The sequence below is a fragment of the Aulostomus chinensis genome, chromosome 10 (assembly GCF_037954235.1).
Source record: "Aulostomus chinensis isolate RoL2024-O1b breed Wild chromosome 10, RoL_Achi_v1.0, whole genome shotgun sequence".
NCBI lineage: Eukaryota > Metazoa > Chordata > Actinopteri > Syngnathiformes > Aulostomidae > Aulostomus > Aulostomus chinensis.
The window spans coordinates 2,341,718-2,363,137 of record NC_141329.1 but is presented as its reverse complement, the minus strand read 5'-3'; the positions used below and the strand labels follow the sequence as shown (position 1 = coordinate 2,363,137).

Here is a 21,420-nt window from a genome sequence, read left to right as displayed (position 1 = left end):
ATTTTGAATTAAATTTTTGGAGAGTGAACCAGCTTTCAATCATTTTTATCTGTTCAGACAGATGGAAAGCAGAGAGAGAGAGAGAGAGTCGGTGGGAAAATTCAGACTAGAACACTTTCACTTAATCGTAAAATCTTCAATTTGAGTATGAAATATTAAAAAAGGTACCTTCCACGTCAGTTTCATATTAGAATGCAGAATGAGTGAGGACATTGCCAAAGTTGGAAAGTGTGCTGAACACTTGACAAAAGGGAGAGACTCCAGGCTTGTCTCTTCTCTAAGTAGAGTAAAAGCGTGAAGCCGCCACTCGGCCCGGCCCTCATGTTCGAGAAATCACTTCAGGCAAAACAGCGTTTTAAAAAAAAATGCATTTGCTCGTCTCTGTAGATTATGCCAACTGTGCGAGAGGACTCGGGGTTCTTCTCGTGTCACGCCATCAACTCGTTTGGTGAAGACAGAGGAATCATACAGCTGACGGTGCAAGGTAAGCCCCCCACCCCACCCCCAGCTCAGGAGGAGGCTTCTCGTCACTAGATTTGTTTGTAAGATGAGAAGATTCCCTCGGGGAGCACTTAAGTTTTCCTCCGTTTATGACTTAATTCATTCATGTATTAATTTAATTGCTGCTGCACAGCGCCACTCCTGCACTTTCCCTCTAATCTTTCACAGAGGAACTCCTGTCCTCTGCCTGCCATCCTGTGCTATTCTAAGAATCCACGCCACCGTTTCTCTCTTCAATCATCTCTGTTGTAACGCTTCTCCCCAGAACCTCCCGACCCTCCAGAGGTGGAGATCCGGGAGGTCAAGGATCGCACCATCGCTCTCCGCTGGACCATGGGCTTCGATGGCAACAGCCCCATTACAGGATATGACATTGAGTGCAAGAACAAGTCAGGTAAACACAAGTAAACTGATCTGGTGCAGCTGAAATAAGTCAGTCTCACGGTAGGAATGAAGAGTTTCAGTGTCACTGCTCAGTCGGTTCACCCTCCTCCTGTCTGTGTCTCCTAGCTTCATGGCTATCAGCCCAGGTAACCAAAGATGTGTCCCCCCAGCTCAACCAGGCCACCATTATTGACCTCCACCCTTCCTCCACTTACAACATCCGCATGGTTGCTAAGAACATCATTGGCAACAGCAACCCTAGCAACGAGCTCACCATCACCACCGATGAAGCAGGTCAGCCAGCTGACAACATCCCCTGAGGGGCGGAGGACCTCCTTCTCTCCCTGTTTCAGATTCTTAGTTCCAAGTCCAAGTTGTGCGGCAGCAACATTAAAAGCTACGTTAGCCAAAGCTGCTGTGAAGGATCGGCAAGTGATGCTGAATAAAGAGAGCATTCCCAACAGAACCGCTCAAACTGAATTTTGATATTGAAGAACTGGTGCCTGATGCACACAGCGCGCGTGTCGAAGTGCTGCAGGTTCTAAGACCTTCGTTTGGTCCAGATTACGGTGTGAGTCACGACACAAGAAGGATGACTCTGCCTGACGTTGCCAATCATATCATAATTGCAGTATCAGGCATAATAAGCATTATTGTGTGGGTTGATTTGGTTAATATTTTCCTCTCGGGAATGGAGACAGTCCAAAAAGTGTATGAAAGAATTATTTATTACTCACAATCAAGGGATAATTGGGGATCTTGATGAGAGGTTTGATCTGCTTCTGTTCTAAAGAACATCATTTTTAGACTAGAAACCAATTTTTACGTCATACGACCTGGAACAGTGATTTTAAGTGCGTAAGAACCAAATCGTTCCTGCTTCGGTGAACTTTAGAAGCTATGAGAGAGTTTTTCAGCCACGTTCGACTGTTAAACTATCAGGCTGGACGTTATTTTGTGGAGGTGTTCTTCCAGGCTTCAGTCACCTGACGCTCCAGTTGTTCAAATAAACCTAAGACACTGAAGCCAAACGAAAACGGATCTCCCTGCGCTTCTGGGTGTCTTGAACACCAAGCTGATCATTGTGGGTCAGCGGCGCCCGTCATCCTGCAGGGTTGTGGGTTGACAACTCCAGCTGATGCTGGGAGGAGTGAACTGGTCTCCAGTCATCCCAGGGCTGACAAACAACCATTCACACTCCAACCTATTCACACTTATGTGTAATTTACAGTCACCAATTAAACATAAGTATTTTACGGTTGTTTTAAATGGAGGCCATTATCTTTTATATCAGGGGAAACAGATCGGTTCACCGTTGCTTTGTCACCTCAATCAGCGTTCACTTAACGTCCTGAGCTGCTAATGATCCCCCCACAGGCTTAACAGCTCTTTCAAATGGCACATTTTACAAGATTCATGGCTAAAATAAAGTCATAAACTTCAAATTAAATAAAACATGTGTCATTTCTCACATTATTTCCAAATGATAATGATGGTGACGTTACAGGCTTTTTTTTTCTTTTTTCTTTGTTCGGTGCAGAAGAGATTTCTAGCTCAGCAGTGCCATCTAGTGAGGGTAAATGGGATGAAAACTAAATTGTTTGTAACCAGTAATGTTGAGCGGCGGGTTTCTTCGACAGCTCCTGACGGGCCTCCCCAGGACGTCACTCTGGAGCCCACCTCCCCACAGAGCATCAAGGTCTCCTGGAAGGTGCCGTCAGACTTTCTATACCTACTTGATGTATAAGATGTACAGTCACAACATGAACGAACAGTCAGGTTGTCTCATGTGCGATGTGAATGTAAATAACCCTATAAATCACGCTGCTTGTTTATTTAATCAATGGTTTTTCTTCTCTTAATCTTTCAGCCCCCCCACAAGCACCTACAGAACGGTGTGATCCGTGGCTACCAGGTGGGCTACAGGGAGTACAGTCCAGGCGGGAGCCACCAGTTCACCATCATCAGCGTGGACACCACAGGCGACACCACAGAGAGCATCCTCCTGGACAACCTGAAGAAGTTCACCCAGTACAGCGTGGTGGTGCAGGCCGCCAACAGGGCCGGAACCGGGCCCTCGTCCCAGCAGGTGGTCACCAAAACCCTAGAGGACGGTAAGCAAGGGGAGTCTGGGGGGTTTGTCTGTCTCAACAACGATAATAATAATAATAATAATAATAATAATTACAACAACAATAATAATAAGCTTTAAAACATAGTTTACAGTGGTTCACAGAAAATAAAGTTGAACGCAAGAAGTTGATCTAAAACAAGGAGATGAGTTATGATCCGGCGACAATAATGAAACGAACAGAAGGTAAAATAATATCCCAGTGTCCAGGCACAGAGGGTCTTTATAGGTCTTTATCATGAGGCCTGGTCGCCTCCGCCTGCAAGTGAACCCTTGCAATGATCAAATCAGGAGCAGTGTGATCAGGTCATGTGACTTGCTTGAACCAGTGATCCACTGGTCAGCTTAACCAGTTGGAGATGAAGAAATAGGAACAAATTAACAGTGAGATCATGGGGAACCCTGTGTTACGTGTCTGAAAATGGGGATCCCAACACACGTAGCTGAGTGGGACCTGACTGGTTAGAAGCTGTTTTTGACCTGCAGGGTTGCCACGGTTTGCGTTTTTATTTTTCTCTGTTTTAATGGACCAGATTTTGTCTTCTCATCCCATGAAGCACAGTCTCAAACCAATTAATTAAAATAATACTGCCATCTAGTGGGAAGTCTGTGAGCTACAGCTGATAAGTTACTGCTTCGGCCCCAGTATAGGGCGTGGTGTTGGTGGGCAAATCTCCATGTGTAGAGAGGAAATGTTTCCAGGTGCGTCTCCCTGCGTCCTGATGGAGAAGCAGTTTGGCGCGATTGCAGCCATGACACTTGTAAAGAATCGGAGGATACTTTATGATTTTATAAGCTTTTTTTTAAATCTCGTCAGGATCGTATTTTTCTAAACTACCTCCAAGTTTGTCTTTTACTGATAAATAAAACAGTTACACATTTTTATGTATAACAGGAAAAACTTTGTAACCCTGTCTTTTCCTTCAGAAAAACAAAGCATTGGAAGATACTGAGGTCATTGCTTTTAGAATTTGACAAACAGCAGCGAACACTTTCATTGGTGTGTTTTCCACAGACCTAAAATAAATCAATGCATGGACCAAATATTTGCTATCGCAGTGCTTGAGCCGCTGATGCTCGCTGTGCTGTGTGCATGAGGTTCCTGCCGCGTGTGTTCTTCCATTAACTGTCCTGTCTTGTGGTGCTGGTGCTAGTTCCGTCACGGCCTCCTGAGAACGTGCTGGCTGTGGCCAAGTCTCCGGAGGTCATCTCTCTGTCCTGGATGCCGCTGCCCAGAGAAGCTCTCAATGGGAACCTGCAGGGCTACCGAGTCATCTACTGGGCTAATCTGCCTGACGGAGGTGACTTGATTTGATCTTGGTTTTTTCTGCTGTTCTCACTGTCACAAGTCACCCACTAGGGGGCGCTGTGGTATTGTCACACTGAGTCCTGCAGTTGTGCATTGTGAAGGTGCCATTACTCAGCTGAAGCTGTGGAAAATGTTCAGATACATTTGTTTATTGATTGATTAAATGATTAAAAATATGGAAAGATTTCTGTCCTTCTACACTGAATCTGAGTCTTTGCTCTCTCTGGTTTGCGCGCTTGATGAAAAACATCTGAATATTTCAAGCAATTTAGACAAAAAGTGCATTTATCAGCAGACAAACACATTAGATGTTATTTTTTATTCAAATCAAACCAGTCCTTCAACAAATTAACCGACAGCACGTTGTGAATCTCGCTGTTGTCACTGATGAGTTCAACGGTACGTCCACCGTGCTCCTGTTGATGAATCTCAACTCTTCTGTCAGAACTGGGGGAAATCAGGAACGTGACCACGAGTCAGCCGTCACTGGAGCTGGACGGTCTGGAGAAGTACACCAACTACAGCATCCAGGTCTTAGCCTTCACCAACGCTGGAGACGGTGTCCGGAGCGAACAGATCTACGTGCGCACTAAAGAGGATGGTAAGAGACAACACACTCAGACGTGTTCGTCTTAATCAAACAGAGAATCCAGTTGTGTTTTCTTGGTATTGAAAGATTTTGTTGCATTCCGGCGTTACAGAACAGGTAGTGTGGAGTTAGATGCTTGGAGAATGGTACATCGCACACTGTGAAGCATATACTGGTTCATCAGTGTCAGCACTAGAACGTCTCACTCTGATCTTGACCTCCTCCCCAGTTCCTGGTCCTCCGGCGGGGGTGAAGGCAGCAGCCTCCAGCAGCTCGGTGGTGTTCGTCTCCTGGCTGCCTCCACTCAAGCTCAACGGCATCATCAGGAAATACATCGTCTTCTGCTCTAACCTGCATCCGATGGTAATAGTATTTGTATACCACAAGACTTCCAGGGCTTTTGTTCAGCCCAGATTCTCACACGCACGTGACTGTGGCATGAACCATAATTAGCATTAATCGTTACGGTGGTCTTGAGGATGGACATCGACGCTGCTGCCCGAGTCCGAGCTCCTTCACAATGATACATTAGTCTTTTCTCTCTCTCGGGTTTACAGGTGATGAGCGAATTTGAAGCTTCTCCGGATGCGTACTTCTACAGGATCCCAAATTTGGCCCGGAACAGACAGTACAGCATCTGGGTGGTGGCTGTCACCGCCGCTGGTCACGGCAACAACAGCGAGAAGATCACGGTTGAGCCTCTGGCTAAAGGTACAACATACAAAACCTCCGAAGTTGATGAATGGATTCCCAATATTTGACTAGTTTTCCCACATTTTACCTTCTTGTATGAAAACAAGTCATGCAGTGATAAACAGGGATTCTTCAGCCTGAGGTGATTGAGTCTCATTGGTGCTGAAACGAAATGCCACATTTTCTTTGTCTCCTCCTCGCCGTGTGCGACAGAGGCCATGTTTGCTATTGTGTCTGTGCTGCTTTCAGCTCCAGCCAGAATTCTAACCTTCAACGGGACAGTGACCACACCCTGGATGAAAGACATCGTTTTACCTTGCAAAGCTGTCGGAGACCCCCCTCCCACCATCAAGTGGCTCAAGGGAAAGTAAGGCTGTTTGTTTATTTGTAGTTTCTTATGAGGCTGATGCCGCGGCGACTCAGTATTCCTCCTGAGATCCAGAACAACATTACACAACCCTAATCACTGTGTTGCTGTTCGACTGCAGCGCAGCAGTAATTGATACCGTGAGCCATTTCTCAGATTACATGAATTACATCTGCAAACAGATTATCAATTACTTTAACAGATTTAATTAGTTAACAGATTAAACCGTTCATAATCGGTCACCAGTGATTGTTTTCCAGCACCTGTAGTTGGTGCACAGAGTGCCAAGGCGCGCGCGCACACACACACACACACACACACACACACACACACACACTCTTACACTCTCACACGCCCTGTGAAACAGAACAGAAAACTTCGCCGTGACCTGTTTAATAATCCCTGTCTGTCTTTCTCCAGCACCAACGGGACTCCTACGCCAGTCCTGGTGGATGGGCGGCGCAGTGTCCACACCAACGGCAGCTTCATCATCCGCACAGTGAAAGCAGAGGATTCTGGGAACTACAGCTGTGTAGCCAGCAACAACTGGGGGTCGGATGAGATCACGCTCAACCTGCAGGTTCAAGGCAAGTAGTCGTCATGGTCAAGCAGCTGATCAGTGTTTTAATGAGGTGATACACAGTTATTATTTTTAGTTTTAGTTTTTATCTCATCAGACATAAAATGCAAAAGACACAAAAAGCTGAACGATTTTATTGTATGAGAATAAAGTTTTCAGACAAGTATCAAGTCGCAATGAACACAACAACAAAACAAACCTCCGAAATTTAATAGTTTAAAAGATCAGAACCTGACTTCCTCCTGTGGTCGTCTCAACACGTGATGGTGAAAACACGAATTGAACGAGATTCTGTCTGTCCTTGTATCCACAGTCCCTCCTGACCAGCCGCGCCTCACAGTTACCAAGACGACCACCACATCAATCACGTTGTCATGGATACCTGGAGACAATGGCGGGAGCTCCATCAGAGGTGAGGACAGCACAGTGGACAGTAACGTTACCACCAATGTCGCCGCCTTCTCCTCTCACTCGGTCGAGCATCCAGGGTCTGGTTTCTCTTCATCTGGTAGTGGAGCTGAATACTGGAGCCCTAAACGGAAGATTAAAACCCTGCAGGGAAGATTAGGTCCATTTAAGTGAAAGATTAAAGCGTTCCATCTGAAATAAAAGAGCAATAAAACCATCTGTGGTGATTTATCATTGCTCCTAATCACAGGACTTCCATCCCCAGGTGTCTGATCACTAAAAAAAGCTCTCCATGATTCCTCCTCTGTGGTATTTGTTTTGCCTCCCACCTCGCAGCAGCATCATCCATCACCTAAACAAACACACCTCAGCTGACCATTGGCTATTCTTAGCCGAGCTTGCAGCGCTCCACAGACGGTCTGGCAGTCTGTCCTGACTTTTCACCTGGACTCCTCATCAAACAATCTCCACATGTCCAACACTTCATTTTTTTCCCATCTATTAGAATATTTGAAGTAATTTTGAACCGTTAACCACAGAAGGTGCTCATACGTAAGACGTTTGCTCCCCAGGATACATCCTGCAGTACTCAGAGGACAACAGCGAGCAGTGGGGCAGTTTTCCCATCAGCCCAAGTGAGCGATCGTACCGTCTGGAGAACCTAAAGTGTGGCACCTGGTACAAATTCACCTTGACGGCCCAGAATGCTGTGGGGCCAGGACGCATCAGTGAGATCATTGAAGCTAAAACCCACGGGAAAGGTAGGAGTTTTACACCTGGGAGCAGGATTTGTTGTATAATAGGAGTCGTGTCTGAAAGTGCTGTTTGTGTGCATTGCAATTAAAATGCTCAAAGGTTTTAAGTCGTGTTGTGAATTTAGTTGCACAAAAAACCTCCAGAATTCCTGTACTGAAGTTAGCATGCTAAGCTAACCAGGTTGCCCAGATGCTTGTACATGGTACCCTTTGTTGAATTCTTGAATTCTGTTGATCCCAAAAACTCAAAGTTCCTCCAAAATCCACTCAAACGTATCAGATTCTTGAAATAAAACCTACCTAAAGGAGCTTCAAACAATCTCAGGTCTCAAGTCTTTGAGCTGCAGTTTCACCATCTGTCTCTTTGTTTCTCAGAACCTCAATTTGCCAAAGAACATGAACTCTTCACCAGCATCAACTCCACCAGGGCCAGACTCAACCTGGTGGGCTGGAACAACGGCGGCTGCCCAATCACCTCCTTCATACTGGAGTACCGAGCAGTGGACTCCGCCACCTGGACCACAGCCCAGCGCACGTCGCTGACCAAGAGCTATATCCTGTATGACCTGCAGGAGGCGACCTGGTATGAACTCCAGATGAAGGTCACCAACAGCGCTGGCTCAGCAGAAAAGAGGGTCACCTTCGCGACTCTCAATGCTGAAGGAAGTGAGTGTGGAGGGAACAGACTTACATCAGCACACAACCAGAAGAAAGTCAAGAAAGAATGTGTAGTTGTATGTGTTTACAGTAGTATTACTGCGTCATTAAAACCAGGACAGCTCTGCCTACACGACAGTTCACTACGTCCTGCAAGATTATTGTGGAATCAGGCTGTTTTGTTTTGCCTTTGAACAAAGTGACATGTTTTCTGTTCTCCTCTTCCACTCGTGAGGAAGACAGCGGGGACGGTCTGCAGATTTTATTGTTTAGCTTTACTTGCTGCGGGCTACAGATTGTGTCAGTCACACACAAAGGACGTGCATAAGCCTGAAAGACAGACAGGAGCCGCTGAGAGCTCTGTGGTGCACTCCACACTATTCATTAATTTCCTCTCAAGGCTTTTGCAGAGAAGTGTAAGCTGCCTGTCAGGATGATATGTGTGTGTGTGTGTGTGTGTGTGTGTGGGGGGGGGGGTGATACAATGTTTCTATGGATGCTGTTGTCAGTTTGACAGCAGTTGTATAGCTTAGCTCAGCTGCTGAGCGTCAGCTCAGGAGACCAACAGCACATATTCAGTCTCGGCCTCCTTCAGCTAAAGGTGATTTTATCGAAAATTCACTTCAACGATGAAACTGTCGAAGAGCCTGTCATTGATTTTTTTTTTTAAGTAAAATCAAAGCTCGGCTTGACTGTGCAACTTTAGCTTTTTCTTCGAGAAGTTTGCCAGTTTCTCCTCCCACAGTCCCAAAGACCCACAGGTCAGGTGACCTGCTGGGGCCGTTGTGCCTCGTCTCAATGATGAACTGATCCGCCATTTTACAGAAACTCGTACCTTTCAAGATTACCTGTACTAGATTTAGCTGAATTGTTGTGTCGTCTATGGAGTCCACCACGTCAGTCTCGTTGTCATGGATACCAGAGCTGACTCGTCCTAACAAGTTCTGTTGTGGTCGTAAAAATGGGTAAAAAATAAGATTCAGTCACCCGAGTAAAGACGAGATATTTGAGACAGGAATAAGACTCGCACACAATTCACGTGACACTCACATCTCGTGTTCATGACCCATGTATCCCCTTGAGGGGAGGAGGGGCTTCAGGTCCCTGCAGCGACTAATAATACAAGTTCACATGTACTAAAGAAGCAAATTATTTTCCAGAGGATTCCGGATCAAATGCCTAGAATCTTCACCCACATCTTTGTTTATAAAACAGTTTTTTGCTTTTTTCCCATCTCAAGTTTCCCTGTGTGGCATCAGGGCCCTAAGTGGTTCAGCTGTCTGAACAATAGACCTCTGCCGGTCATAAGGAGTGGTCAGACGGGACGGGACACTGGTGCGACTCCACTGTAAGCCGTTATTGACTGTAGGTCACTGTTGCGCCGACTCCTGCGAGGAGGACACTGAATCAACGCCAATCCTTCTGTCTATGCCTAAACCAGAAGAGGGAGCAGCTGTTTTCATGCACAAATCAAGAATTGTTGTATTTTCAGATGATGCGTCCGAGCGCTACTTCCTCATCATGTATCTAAATGTGCTGCCTCCTAGGTACTATCCCTCCCCGGCTGAAAACAGGAGACCCCATCTCAGACAACATGTCAGGCAGTGGAGGTCTGAAGATGGTGGTGACCATCACCTCCATCCTGGTCGTAGCTGTGTTGGTCTTCATCATGCTCATGGTGCTAAAGAGGAGGCGGAGGGAGCAGCGGCTCAAAAGACTCAGAGGTGGGTCTCAGCCGGCGTTCATGTCGTGGCATCCTAAGGCGACGGACAGTAGAAGTCATGAAATCCAAAGATCTTCTGATTGTTAGATCAGAAAGGTCACAAACCGCTGTGCTTTATGCCCCTGGACAGTGGTGTTACGTATTAACAACATCTTTGCTGTCTCCACAGATGCCAAAAGCCTGGCGGAAATGCTAATGAGGTACGTACGTTTAATCTTAATTCATTCTTTGCTGCTTTCCTTTAAGGAGCAGACATAAATACACTAACGACAGGTTATCCTGTCCCTCCTCCCTTCACACAGTCTTTGAAATGAAATTGAAGTATTTCTGCAAAACAGTGTAAAACGCAACAGCTGAAATGTTAAGAGTTTGTTTGTCACTGCTCTGCTCAGTAAGAACACGCGGACGCCAGACACGGTGAACAAGCAGCAGCAGACGTTAAGAATGCACATTGACATCCCCCGAGCGCAGCTGCTGATTGAAGAGAGGGACACCATGGAGACAATCGGTGAGATGTGTGAAGGTTGACCCGCTTCTCACCACTCACGTATTCATTCCCGTTGCTCAATGATTTACATTTTCCATCTCCGTCTCCTAGACGACCGCTCCACCGTGCTGTTGACAGACAATGACTTCGGAGAGACAAATAAGCAGAAGTCATCCACAGTAACGCACACAGTCCACTACCAGTCTCTGTCCCAGGCCACTGGACCTCTGGTGGACGTGTCCGATGCCAGGCCTGGAACCAGTGAGTCCCACCACCGTTAGTGCTCAACATTTCTTTCCTTTACTACTGACATCACCTTTATACTGCTTGTCCTGCTTTACTAACAATTACTACGTTGCGTGCTACCGCTGAAGCTGGCGTTTTGTTGTATTTGGTATGTATGTACCCCTCAAAAAGTTACCTGGCTATTAACGCTTAAATTTGATACATTTTTTAATAGTTTCATGGTTTCATCAGTAGTACTACAACACTAAACAGCTGTATTTACTCAGCCAGTCCATGAGTCTGCTACTGTATGTCTCCAGTTTTCCCTTGTGAGCAACCAATGTTTCTCACAAATATATTTTCCCTCCAAGTGTTGGCGAGGTGGGCGGCTCTGGCCGTCGCCAGACTGCTGCACCAATGCGCAAAGCCTAATTTGAGAGATCTGTCGTGGCATCACTGTCAGATTGGGGACGTTCTTCTGGAGGAGTTTCCAATTCAATCTCCCATCATCCAGAGAGGACACTGCCCCCTAGTGTCTGTGTCCGTCTCTGTGTTCTGTGTATGAAATCTGTACAATTGAAGCTAAACGTGACCCGTGAAGCTGAACGTGACCCGTGAAGCTGAACGTGACCCGTGAAGCTGAACATGGGGGTCTGCAGCCCCATAATGCACCAGAGAGGAGAGGAGGGTCTCTATCTACCTGTCTGGCTATAATGATGGATAATAACCCTTAAAGTTGGCACGTCCCTTTAACCATGACAGAAAAGTCATCACCAGCTGCATGTTGTCTTATTGTTGGAACTGTTTCTCACTCACTAATTTGCCACCACTCTCCTGTCTAGATCCCACTGCCAGACGCACTGCCAAAGCGGGACCTGCTGCAGCACGGAGCCGCTACGCCAGCCAGTGGACCCTGAACCGGCCCCACCCCACCAGCTCCTCACACACCCTGACCACCGACTGGAGGCTCCCCACGCCTCGCGCCACCGGATCTGTGGACAAAGAGAGTGACAGCTACAGTGTCAGCCCCTCGCAGGACACAGGTGGGCGAGCAGTGCAGATACAGTAGGAACACACCAGACAAAGACCACGTTGTAGTGCTCTGAAGTCAAAGTGAGGCGCTTTTATCAGGTTGTCACAGTGCAACATGTAGACCTCTCAACTGAACCTGTCAAAACACTGACATGAAGAAACGTCTCTGCTCAGGATCTACACTTTTCTCTAACCTGCATCACGTGTTGCCTCTATAATCAGATCGCGCGCGGAGCAGCATGGTGTCAACCGAGAGTGCGTCGTCCACCTATGAGGAGCTGGCCAGAGCCTACGAACACGCCAAGATGGAAGAGCAGCTCCGCCACGCAAAGTTCACCATCACGGAATGCTTCATCTCCGACACCTCATCTGAGCAGATGACAGCAGGGACCAACGATTACACTGACAGCCTGACCTCCAGCACGCCATCTGAGTCGGGCATCTGCCGCTTTACCGCTTCGCCACCCAAACCTCAGGACGTCAGCCGGGTCATGAATATGGCCGTGCCTAAGGCGCACAGACCTGGTGAGTCGGCAGAGTTCACCACACAAAAGTGCACGTGCTACTCCTAGCCTGTTGTTCGGGATTATTTTGCCGCCTCTTCAGCTGGATCTCACCGTGTTTCTTGTGGTTTTTGTCCAAATCTTTCAGTTCTTGATGTGGACAGACAGAAAGTGTGACTAGTTGTGTTACATATGTCAGCTAACGCTCCTGTCCATACACCGCACAGTGCCACCCTCAGGTCTGTAGGGACCTCGTTGACAAGGATGACGAGTCTCACTCGAGGGGGGAGACCTGCTGGGACATGATTTGACTCACTTAGACTAAAAAGTTAGGAAAACAGGATCCAGCTTGAAAAAAAAAACAAAGTTCCCCTCAGGGACTCTGTCTAAATGCTTTTTTCATTGCATCTGCAGTTTAAGGGTGCTGCTGCGGGGTGCAGTCCTACCTTACGTGACCCTCAGCTCATCCTGGCAGGCCTCAGATCAATTACGAGGCCTGACACAGCACGCCAGCCCGGTGCTGATCGCACACTCAAGCTGCGGTTTGCAAATAACACCGTTCTCCTTGACGTGTGTACACAGTGCACCATTCAGTCCATCTGCTGTCATGTTACAATGTGTCTGTGCATAATTAGTGTTGTTGGAAGTGAAGGTGCCCCCCCGTGTGTGTGTGTGTGTGTGTGTGTGTGTGTGTGTGTCTGAGTGTGTGTGTGTGTGTGTGTGTGTGTCTGAGTGTGAGTGTGTGTGTGTGTGTGTGTGTCTGAGTGTGAGTGTGTGTGTGGCCATCAGATCTGCCTATCAAATTTCAGGCCTCATTAATGTTTTGAGCGCTCGTGCTCGGCCAGCAGACTCGTGTCACCAGTTCACCAGGCAGAGAGGGCAAGGAGAGGCTGCCTGTCAATCTAATCTGTTGCTTTTGTCATTCACTACAAAACGCCACTTAACTGCCACATTGGAGACTAATCAGTGTAACACCATCCTCTCAGGCGGTGCGGGGGGTGGGGGGTTAGGTGCTGGTGTCGGTGTCTGGTACTTGGGGACATATAACAAACAGCACGGTCAGTTTTCTCTGCACATGAGCAACATGTAAAGTAACAGTGTTTGTTTGTGTTAAACCTCTTAGGTTAAGGTGCCTTTGAATAAACGTACTTGAATAGCATCACCCTAAGGATACCCTGGGGGGTAAAGGGAAAATGACATATTCACCCCTTAACTGAGGGAAATATTTTCCCTAAGGGACTTGCTGAAGCTTGAAAATATTCTAACACACATTTCATTAGAATTTTCAGCTTTTTTGAGTGCCAAACTCTGTGGATTTCAGACGATCACCTCCGATGGTCCTCAGCTGCAGCATCTGAGGAGTTGTGGTCAGGTTCCAGCTGCTCGGAGAACACAACACTGACATGTAGCTGATGCCTTGGGGAGTTGAGAGGGAAAGTTCCGTCTGCACAAAACAATCCCCATATTGGACTTGCTGGACTGTTGCCCCCCCCCCCCCCCCCTCCCAGTTTGTAGACCATCAGTCAAGTGAAACCTAAAACCAGTGCCAACACCATTGAAACTGTCAGGAGGCGGATGACCCAGATTTTGACCCCCGGGTGTCTCTATTACATCTGACTGCCCTGACCTGACCTCACCTGTGCGTGACACAGGTAGACGGCAGTGTGTCTTGTCAGCTGTCTGGTCAAGGTCATGAAGGAGCTGTTATGAGGGCATTTATTTGTGCTGCTCCTCATCAGCGCCTCCTTGGAGCCTGTGGCCGGATGAGCGTTCTCCCCCACAGCTGAACTTGTTATGGGCCTGTAAATCTCTCAGTTCTTGTTCTGTTCTGGTGACACATGCTGTTCCATTACGGAACAATTTACAACCTGATGAGGGTTTTTTCTGACTACGTTCTTAATGAGCAAGAAAGACTTCAGTCTCTGATTGTTAGCGCTCACAGTCGTTCACCTGCTGCCACTACTTGAGCTTTTTATAATCACAGTTGATAATTCATTCTCCCCGTGAACTCAGGAATGTCGCGCACGTGTGTGTGTGTGTGTGTGTGTGTGTGTGTGTTTGTGCTGCGGGGGTTTGTCCATTTGTGTCCCCACCGGTTCAGCATGCTGGCTGATAAACATACAGACTTCATGCGTCATGAAACCAGGCAGGGGGATCCTCCAGTGCAGATCTGGCAACCCAACACTCGCCAAAGTAGCAGTAGAGGTTCTGTAGGCTCAGTGAGCCAAGTCCAAGTGTCTCTTCTCTCTTACCCAGCAGCTCCACCAGTGAGACAGCAAGCGAATCACCAGTCAAACTGAGACATCGGACCTGCTCGACGCTGCAGGCAGCGTGTCTTGTTTTTAAGACTCAGCTTCTTCTGCCTCTGAACAACTGAACTTCTCGCTGAAGGGAGAAAGAATGAAACATTCCACACAACATGTGCACACCGCTCGAGCAGACATCATCTGCTCCTCATCACAAAAAAATACATTGTCATGTCCAATCATTGTGGTTCATCGACAGGAAAGATTAGATTGTGAAGTCAGCGTCCTGTTCCATCAGGTCCTGCACATTTCTCCTGATAGATTAGATCAGATAGGCAGAAGATTAGTGTTACATTACAAGAATAGTGAATCATAATCCTAGAAAGCCCTGAGGTGAACAAATGTACAGTACCAGTGGATGTCAGTTAAATTGGCTTTTCAGCTCTGTGAGCATTTAATTTAAATAAGAATACCTCTTAAATATGGAGACCAGAAAAAAGTCTGATCCCAGACCTGTTGACAGCCAGCTGGGAATTCTGGAGGAATGCTGCTCCGTCAGTGGTCTGAGAGGATGTCAGGCGGAAAATTGAATCATCAGCGGATATTTCGAATATTAATGTTATCGTCCAAAAAGAAACAGAATTTTGTAAAAGTAGCAACAAGAAAGCTCTAAATCCCAGATCAGTCAGAGACGAGATGCTCTCTCTCTCTCTCTGACAACCAATTCCAGCTCACGTTATTATTTTAAACTTTTGTCTGACGCTAACATTTGATAACAGAATAAGAGGGAAGGGTCAAAGGATCCCTGTCGTCACAGTGACTTTTCTTTAAAAAGTTTCAGCTAAACTTGAACTGCCACTTGCTCTTGTCTGCCTGCCAGGAGGAGAGCTGGTCCACCTGCCGCCTTACCTTCGTATGGACTTCCTTTTGAACCGTGGCGTGCCGCTGGCAGCCCGAGGCGGGGGGGTCAGCAGCAGCAGTGGCAGCAGCAGCAGCGGAGGAGGGGGAGGCAGCGGAGCGGGAGTGAGTGGAGGTGGTGCCGGTGCTACAGGTGAAACGAGAGGAGGCGCAGGAGGCATAGCCATGGGCCAAACCTGCCTGGAGCCCCAGAGGAGCCGCACCCTGAAGAGGCCCCCTCCCATGGAGCCCACCCCCATGGAAGTGCCCTCACCCAGGGAGGTGCAGCAGTGGCAGCCAGGAACTGCCTCCACCCTCCCCCACAGGGATGTCCGTGAAAGGGGAGAGGCCCGGGGTGAGGTCCGGGCAGAGGTCCCCACCACGGGAGACCTGGCCCAAGCACAGGCTGCCAAGCTCAGCACCTCCCAGGAGTCCCTGCTGGACTCCAGAGGACACCTGAAACAAAGCAACAACCCCTATGCCAAGTCTTACACTCTGGTATAACACCGGGACACTGAGCACGGGACTGCTGGACTCTGCTGGACTCTGTTGGACCAGGGACAGGAGACAGACCACAGGCACAGGAGGGATTGTTTTCCACAACAGAAATTGTTGTATATAGAGCCGTTTCTGACATGCGTCTGAAGTGGATGCTTTTCTTTCAGTCTGTCATTCTTTTCTTACTTTCCTCTCTCGCTCTTCTCTGTTGCTTTCACACTCTTTGTTCTCTTCACAAACTCTTGGGATGAATTTTCTCTCACAGTTTTTATTTTCTACTTGAGTATTCTTTTATTCTGAAGTGACAACATATGAGGATTGCCAAAATGATTTATTTAAAATTGAGAAAGAGAAAAAATACTATTGAATTTATATTAAGGACAATTATAGTCATTATTATTATTATTATTATTACTATTATTATTATTATTATTATTATATAAAAAAAGAAAAATATCTAAAAACAAGAAGGGTAAGGGAGGAAGACTCTGCAGGAGAACATTGCTTTCTTAATTTATTTTTGTTTTATTGTCAAAGTGTGATGAATTCTGTGATTGGGTAACTGAGGAGGTTTTTAGCACCGATGAAGAGGAGAAGAAGAAGAAGAAGAAGAAGCGACGCTGGACTCGACCGCCAATGCTGACCAATCGTAATGTTTATCAACCTTTCCTGACGACTGCATGGCGACTGATCAAATGACAATTAATAGGAATGGCTGGAAATCCCAAAAAAAAAAGAAAAAAGAAAAAAGAATTTTTGTCACACTATGAAATTATACAATGTGAATATATATAAAGAGATCACTTTTATTTGTGGATATTAAGGGGAAAATGATTTGGTTAATAAAGTCCTTAGTCATGTTTGCACACATCCGTCTGTCATTGATGTGAGATTCTCTCCTCCCTTCAAGTCGTCCGGTTGTTCAATAACCCATGAAAGAGAGTTTAAAACGCCTAACTAACATGAAGTGTTAAATTATTTGCCGCTTTGTCGCTCCGATTCTTTCAAATCCAAGTATTTCAGAGGTCGCTGGGGTCAAACCAGTCCAGGTTTCCTCTTGATGCTGCTTCTGATGGCTCTCCACGTGCCCTGACCCTCGCCAGCTAACGTCCTTCACACCTCCTCAGGGTTCCTGCTGCTTCGTACGTCCTCGGTGTGTGTGGTCACAGCGCTAAACACACACTGGGACCAGTTGCTGACGTTGGTTCCAAGTAAAAATTCAGGCTCACTAATGACCTTTGACCTCTTAAATGACTGGGATGATCAGGCCTGCAGCCTTTTAGTCGAAGTATCGTTTCACTGGTAGCTGTATTTTTATTGCTTCCAAGAATTTAATGTCAAATCTAAACTCACTGAGTGTAAGAAAGAACTTCTAAGTGTTCGATTCCAGCTTTCATATCTAGTTTGAAAAAAATCCATGTCAATGCTGTGACACAGACATATGACATCACTAAAATGACTAATGCATATCTGAGGAAATGTTTTCTCACACTCTTATAAAAGTCAAATGGACGAGAAAGACATCTCTGCGAATTTTCACCTCAGGCCTTTGAGCCTAGGCGTTCTGTTGCCAGGGCAACCTCAGAGGGGGTCTCACAGAACTCTGACTACAGTTGGTGCTGGAGGTACAGGACGCTCACCTGGACCTCCCGGAGATGCTGGACCCTCACCTGGACCCCCTGGAGATGCTGGACCCTCACCTGGACCCCCTGGAGATGCTGGACCCTCACCTGGACCCCTTGGAGATGTTGGACGCTCACCTGGACCTCCTGGAGATGCTGGACCCTCACCTGGACCTCCTTGAGATGTTGGACCCTCACCTGGACCTCCCGGAGATGCAGGACCCTCACCTGGACCTCCTGGAGACAGGTAGGCTTGTCTGACCCATCGGATCGACACCAGCATCATTTGGAGGCATTTTCCTCACGTTTAGCACAAATATTCACACGGACTCAAAGATTTGGGGGTTAAAGGTCAAAGGGGATGCGGTCTGTAAGAACTGATTTACTCAGATTTCTTTGGAAAACAGTAAAGTGTGATCAACAACACGGGCCCGCTCCTTCTCACGTCTTCTTTCTTTATTACTCCTCCACCACTTCTCTCCATCACTCCTCATATCCACACCTCCTCTCATCACATTTCTCTCTCGTCTCTCATCATCTCATCGGTTCTTGTTCATCCCTCCCTCGTCTCCTGAGTCTGGCTGTATTTGCAGCGCTGGTGTGTCTGCGGGGTTTTTCACTTCGTTCGTCCTTAACCGTGTTCGGCTCATAGGAGCTGCAGGACTCAAATGAGCCGATAATAAAACCAAGACCCTTCATGCATCTGACTCCTGAGAACGCTGGTTTGACTCGGTCATTCTGGGTCTTTTAGGGGGGTGCAGGTACTGAGGGAAGGACCCTCAAACTAAGTGAGACCCTGATGCTGGTATGTGCCAGGTTTGATCAACAGATGGCGCTGTGCCGTCACTGAACTGTCTGAGCTTGTGGACTTTGGAGGGGGTGGAAATAAAATTGTTCAGAACCCAAACTTATGTGTGACAGCCTGGAAAGAGACATCAAGGGCGACCCAGCCGCCTGCTCCAGTGTGGATCTTCCATTTGCATGTGAATTTACCACCCTGAACACGGTGAATTATTCATGCCGGCACTGACACCGGGACCCAGATCAGGTTTACGCTGTCACGCTGAACCTCGCCTGAGAGTGTAGAGGAGGCAGGAGAGCTGCTGCATGCTCACATTTGTCACATACATTCAAACGCACAGTGCTGCAATCTTGAGGGAAATCAGCATCGCTGATGTAGAATTGGATGCCGTCGTTAGAAAATTGAAAACATGACGTGTTTTATCTGTTCTGGATTGGAGGATGGGAGCGAGTCCAACAGATGCTGATCCAGGAAAACCTGCTGCTGTGACTGCACTAATGCAAGAACATGGCCACCGATGAAATTTACTGTGGGTGATTGACAGTAACTAGTTTTTTAAATTCACTCTCCGGCGTTTGGAGGCATAATGAAGATAGATGGTCCACCTGAACACTGAGAATACTTTATGAGTGTGTGGTTGCCCTCATGCATTAGTGAGAAGCAGGGCAGGAGTGTGTGCGATTCCCTTCCTGGCTGCGGGCCATTATCACACTTGCCGTCACGCTCAGCCACCACGGAGGCGAGGGGAGGAGCAGCTTTTACATCTAATTGGATTATTAGTGGTGTCCAGTCATTTTTGTCTCCATAACATCTGTGACATCACATGAAATATTGAAAAAATGAAACAGAAATGTTGAATCAATTGGAGACTGACTCATCTTTTAGAGCCTTTCTCCATTTAAAACAACTTATGAAGGTGGGTAAGAGGGTGGGTTTGCCTTTAAAACAGACCTTTTAGCAGTTAGTGTTGTCTTTCTTTGTGCGACTTGCAGAACTGCAGAGGAGCTTCTTGTCTTTGCTCCCAAGATGAACCTGACTGTTTTAGTAGCTGACCAATAATTTCGGACAATTATTTCTCTGTTGTTTTTAAAATCTTTTCCCCTCACTTACTGGTAAGTTCTAGGGCATACGACCATGGCGCTTAAGTTTCTTTATAGGCTGCAAAACTGTCGAATTTTAATCTTAATTATTTAGTCAAGCAGCTCATCACTCTTCTGATTCCGACGGCGTCACCCTTTTGTCACTACTTTTTAAAGAGGTTTAGCTATCTATCTATCTATATAAGGATTTTTACATTCAAACATGAGTCGATTATTTCTCCACCCCCCGGCAGTCCCAGCGGTCGTGGTCCATAGGCCTCCGCCATGTTAGACTCTGTCTTCATGCTACTGCAGCGTGATGCCAGTGTGCAGGAGCAGGTTAGAAATAGAGCGGTGTCATCCACACTGGGTTCATAATGAGGTGCCTGAGGATTTGGCAGGAGACAGGGGGGCAATTTAGAGAGCATGAAACGGAAGAGCTCCCCCCCTGAGTTCCCTCAGCCTCCCCTCACGCGTCTCTCTCTTTCTCGGTGGCCTGAGGAGACCTTCCTCTCCTGAGCGTCCTGCTCTCTATGTTTATCCCTCAATCAGACTGTCTTATTTTCTCCCCACCCTCTACCTTGCTTTTCTGCCTACCCCAGATCACGCCATCAATCCAGGAGCTCATCCGTCCTTGTCCTCACGGAGAAGGACTCAAGTGCTCAGAATCTTTGGGACAGGTAGTTGTAGTTTGAGTTGAAGTAATTAGTGTTGTTACACATCACGTGTTGCATCACCACCACCCTCTTCCTCTTCTGCATGTGCCTCATTTTGATGATGGAGCATCTCATTAGGAGAGTTTGATGTCCACTGGGGCTGCTAATTAAACTTGTAATTGGCGTTAGATAATTGAACACAGACAACCCAGTGAGGAGTTTGTGCTTGATCTTTGATAAACTTTGTGTCTGGAGCACCAGCAGGAGTCAGGTGGGTGTTTGGAATCTTGCTGCCGCCGATTTATTTCCTCCTGCTTCCATTCGCTTCCTCCTCAGCTCATGTTTGCTCGTATCACTGCAGCTGGGATCTGACTTCAGCTACCGTAAACCATCCAGCAACACTGGTGAAGAAAATGACAGTAAAAGTCTTGCATCACATTTCACCGTTCAACAATGACAGAGAGTGAGAGTGTCGCCTTTTCTGCCCGGGGATCTGCTTGTTATGTCTCAGGCAGAAGCACAGTTAGTCCCTGCTGATGCCTCCTGGGGCCTGGTGCATGTTTGACCTACTTTTTGGGTGAAAATAATCAATATAGAAACACATGATCAGTATTTCAGCAAAAGCAGAAATGTGACAGTCTGTTTGCCTGAGTAGACTTTGAATAATTTGGTAGATTAATGAAGTGATATTAAAAGGAACAACTAACTCCTGCATTAAACTGTAGATCCTGAATGTGGATAAAGACATATACAGCAGGTAAAATAAGTGTTGAACACATCGCCGTTAGTCTCAGTAAATATATTTCTGAAGGTCTAAAGAATATGAAATTTTGCCCAGATGTGTGTAACAAGCCGTGCAACCCACACATCCAAAGACATCCAACCTTTGATGTCCATAAATGAAGTTATGTGTTTAAAAAATGCAAAAAGGCATGGAAAGCCAAGACAGCTGCTGAAATCAATCAGTCATTAGAACGCGATCCTGCTCCTTGTTAGTGCACATTAATACCAGCTGGTTCGGTTCTATAAAAGGTGTCTCATTGCCAAGGTGTCACACAGAAACAGCTCACAATGGGTGAATGTGAAGAGCTCGCCAGACTGTCACAACCATATTGTTGCAAAACGCACTGACGGTGTCGAAGGATGTCTAAACTCCTGAATGCTCCTGTGAGCACAGCTGGAGCCGTAATCCAGAGGTGGAAACATCGTGTCACCATAAACCTGCCAGAGAGACCTGGAATTGGCAGGTAAAATTGTTTCAAAGAAAACGATAAGT

At 46.8% G+C, this 21,420-nt stretch overlaps 1 protein-coding gene across 6 annotated transcripts in view; it reads left to right on the top strand.

Annotated features, from left to right (window-relative positions):
- Positions 1-16,896, top strand: part of dscamb (Down syndrome cell adhesion molecule b) — a 114,380-nt gene extending 97,484 nt beyond the window's left edge. For 3 of the 6 annotated variants that reach the window (XM_086215530.1, XM_086215535.1, XM_086215534.1), the window contains 21 exons: positions 388-484; positions 767-895; positions 1,012-1,179; positions 2,526-2,596; positions 2,756-2,999; positions 4,171-4,317; positions 4,771-4,926; positions 5,144-5,283; positions 5,472-5,625; positions 5,857-5,974; positions 6,395-6,561; positions 6,868-6,966; positions 7,535-7,723; positions 8,093-8,383; positions 9,922-10,098; positions 10,267-10,297; positions 10,490-10,605; positions 10,696-10,860; positions 11,652-11,852; positions 12,064-12,366; positions 15,471-16,896. In XM_086215530.1, the coding sequence (XP_086071656.1) occupies positions 388-484; positions 767-895; positions 1,012-1,179; positions 2,526-2,596; positions 2,756-2,999; positions 4,171-4,317; positions 4,771-4,926; positions 5,144-5,283; positions 5,472-5,625; positions 5,857-5,974; positions 6,395-6,561; positions 6,868-6,966; positions 7,535-7,723; positions 8,093-8,383; positions 9,922-10,098; positions 10,267-10,297; positions 10,490-10,605; positions 10,696-10,860; positions 11,652-11,852; positions 12,064-12,366; positions 15,471-15,991 (3,684 nt within the window). In that variant the 3' untranslated portion in view covers positions 15,992-16,896. The remainder of the gene's footprint in view (positions 1-387; positions 485-766; positions 896-1,011; positions 1,180-2,525; positions 2,597-2,755; positions 3,000-4,170; positions 4,318-4,770; positions 4,927-5,143; positions 5,284-5,471; positions 5,626-5,856; positions 5,975-6,394; positions 6,562-6,867; positions 6,967-7,534; positions 7,724-8,092; positions 8,384-9,921; positions 10,099-10,266; positions 10,298-10,489; positions 10,606-10,695; positions 10,861-11,651; positions 11,853-12,063; positions 12,367-15,470) is intronic. The other 3 variants (XM_086215531.1, XM_086215532.1, XM_086215533.1) reach the window with 3 other exon arrangements.
- The last annotated feature ends 4,524 nt before the right edge of the window (positions 16,897-21,420 follow it).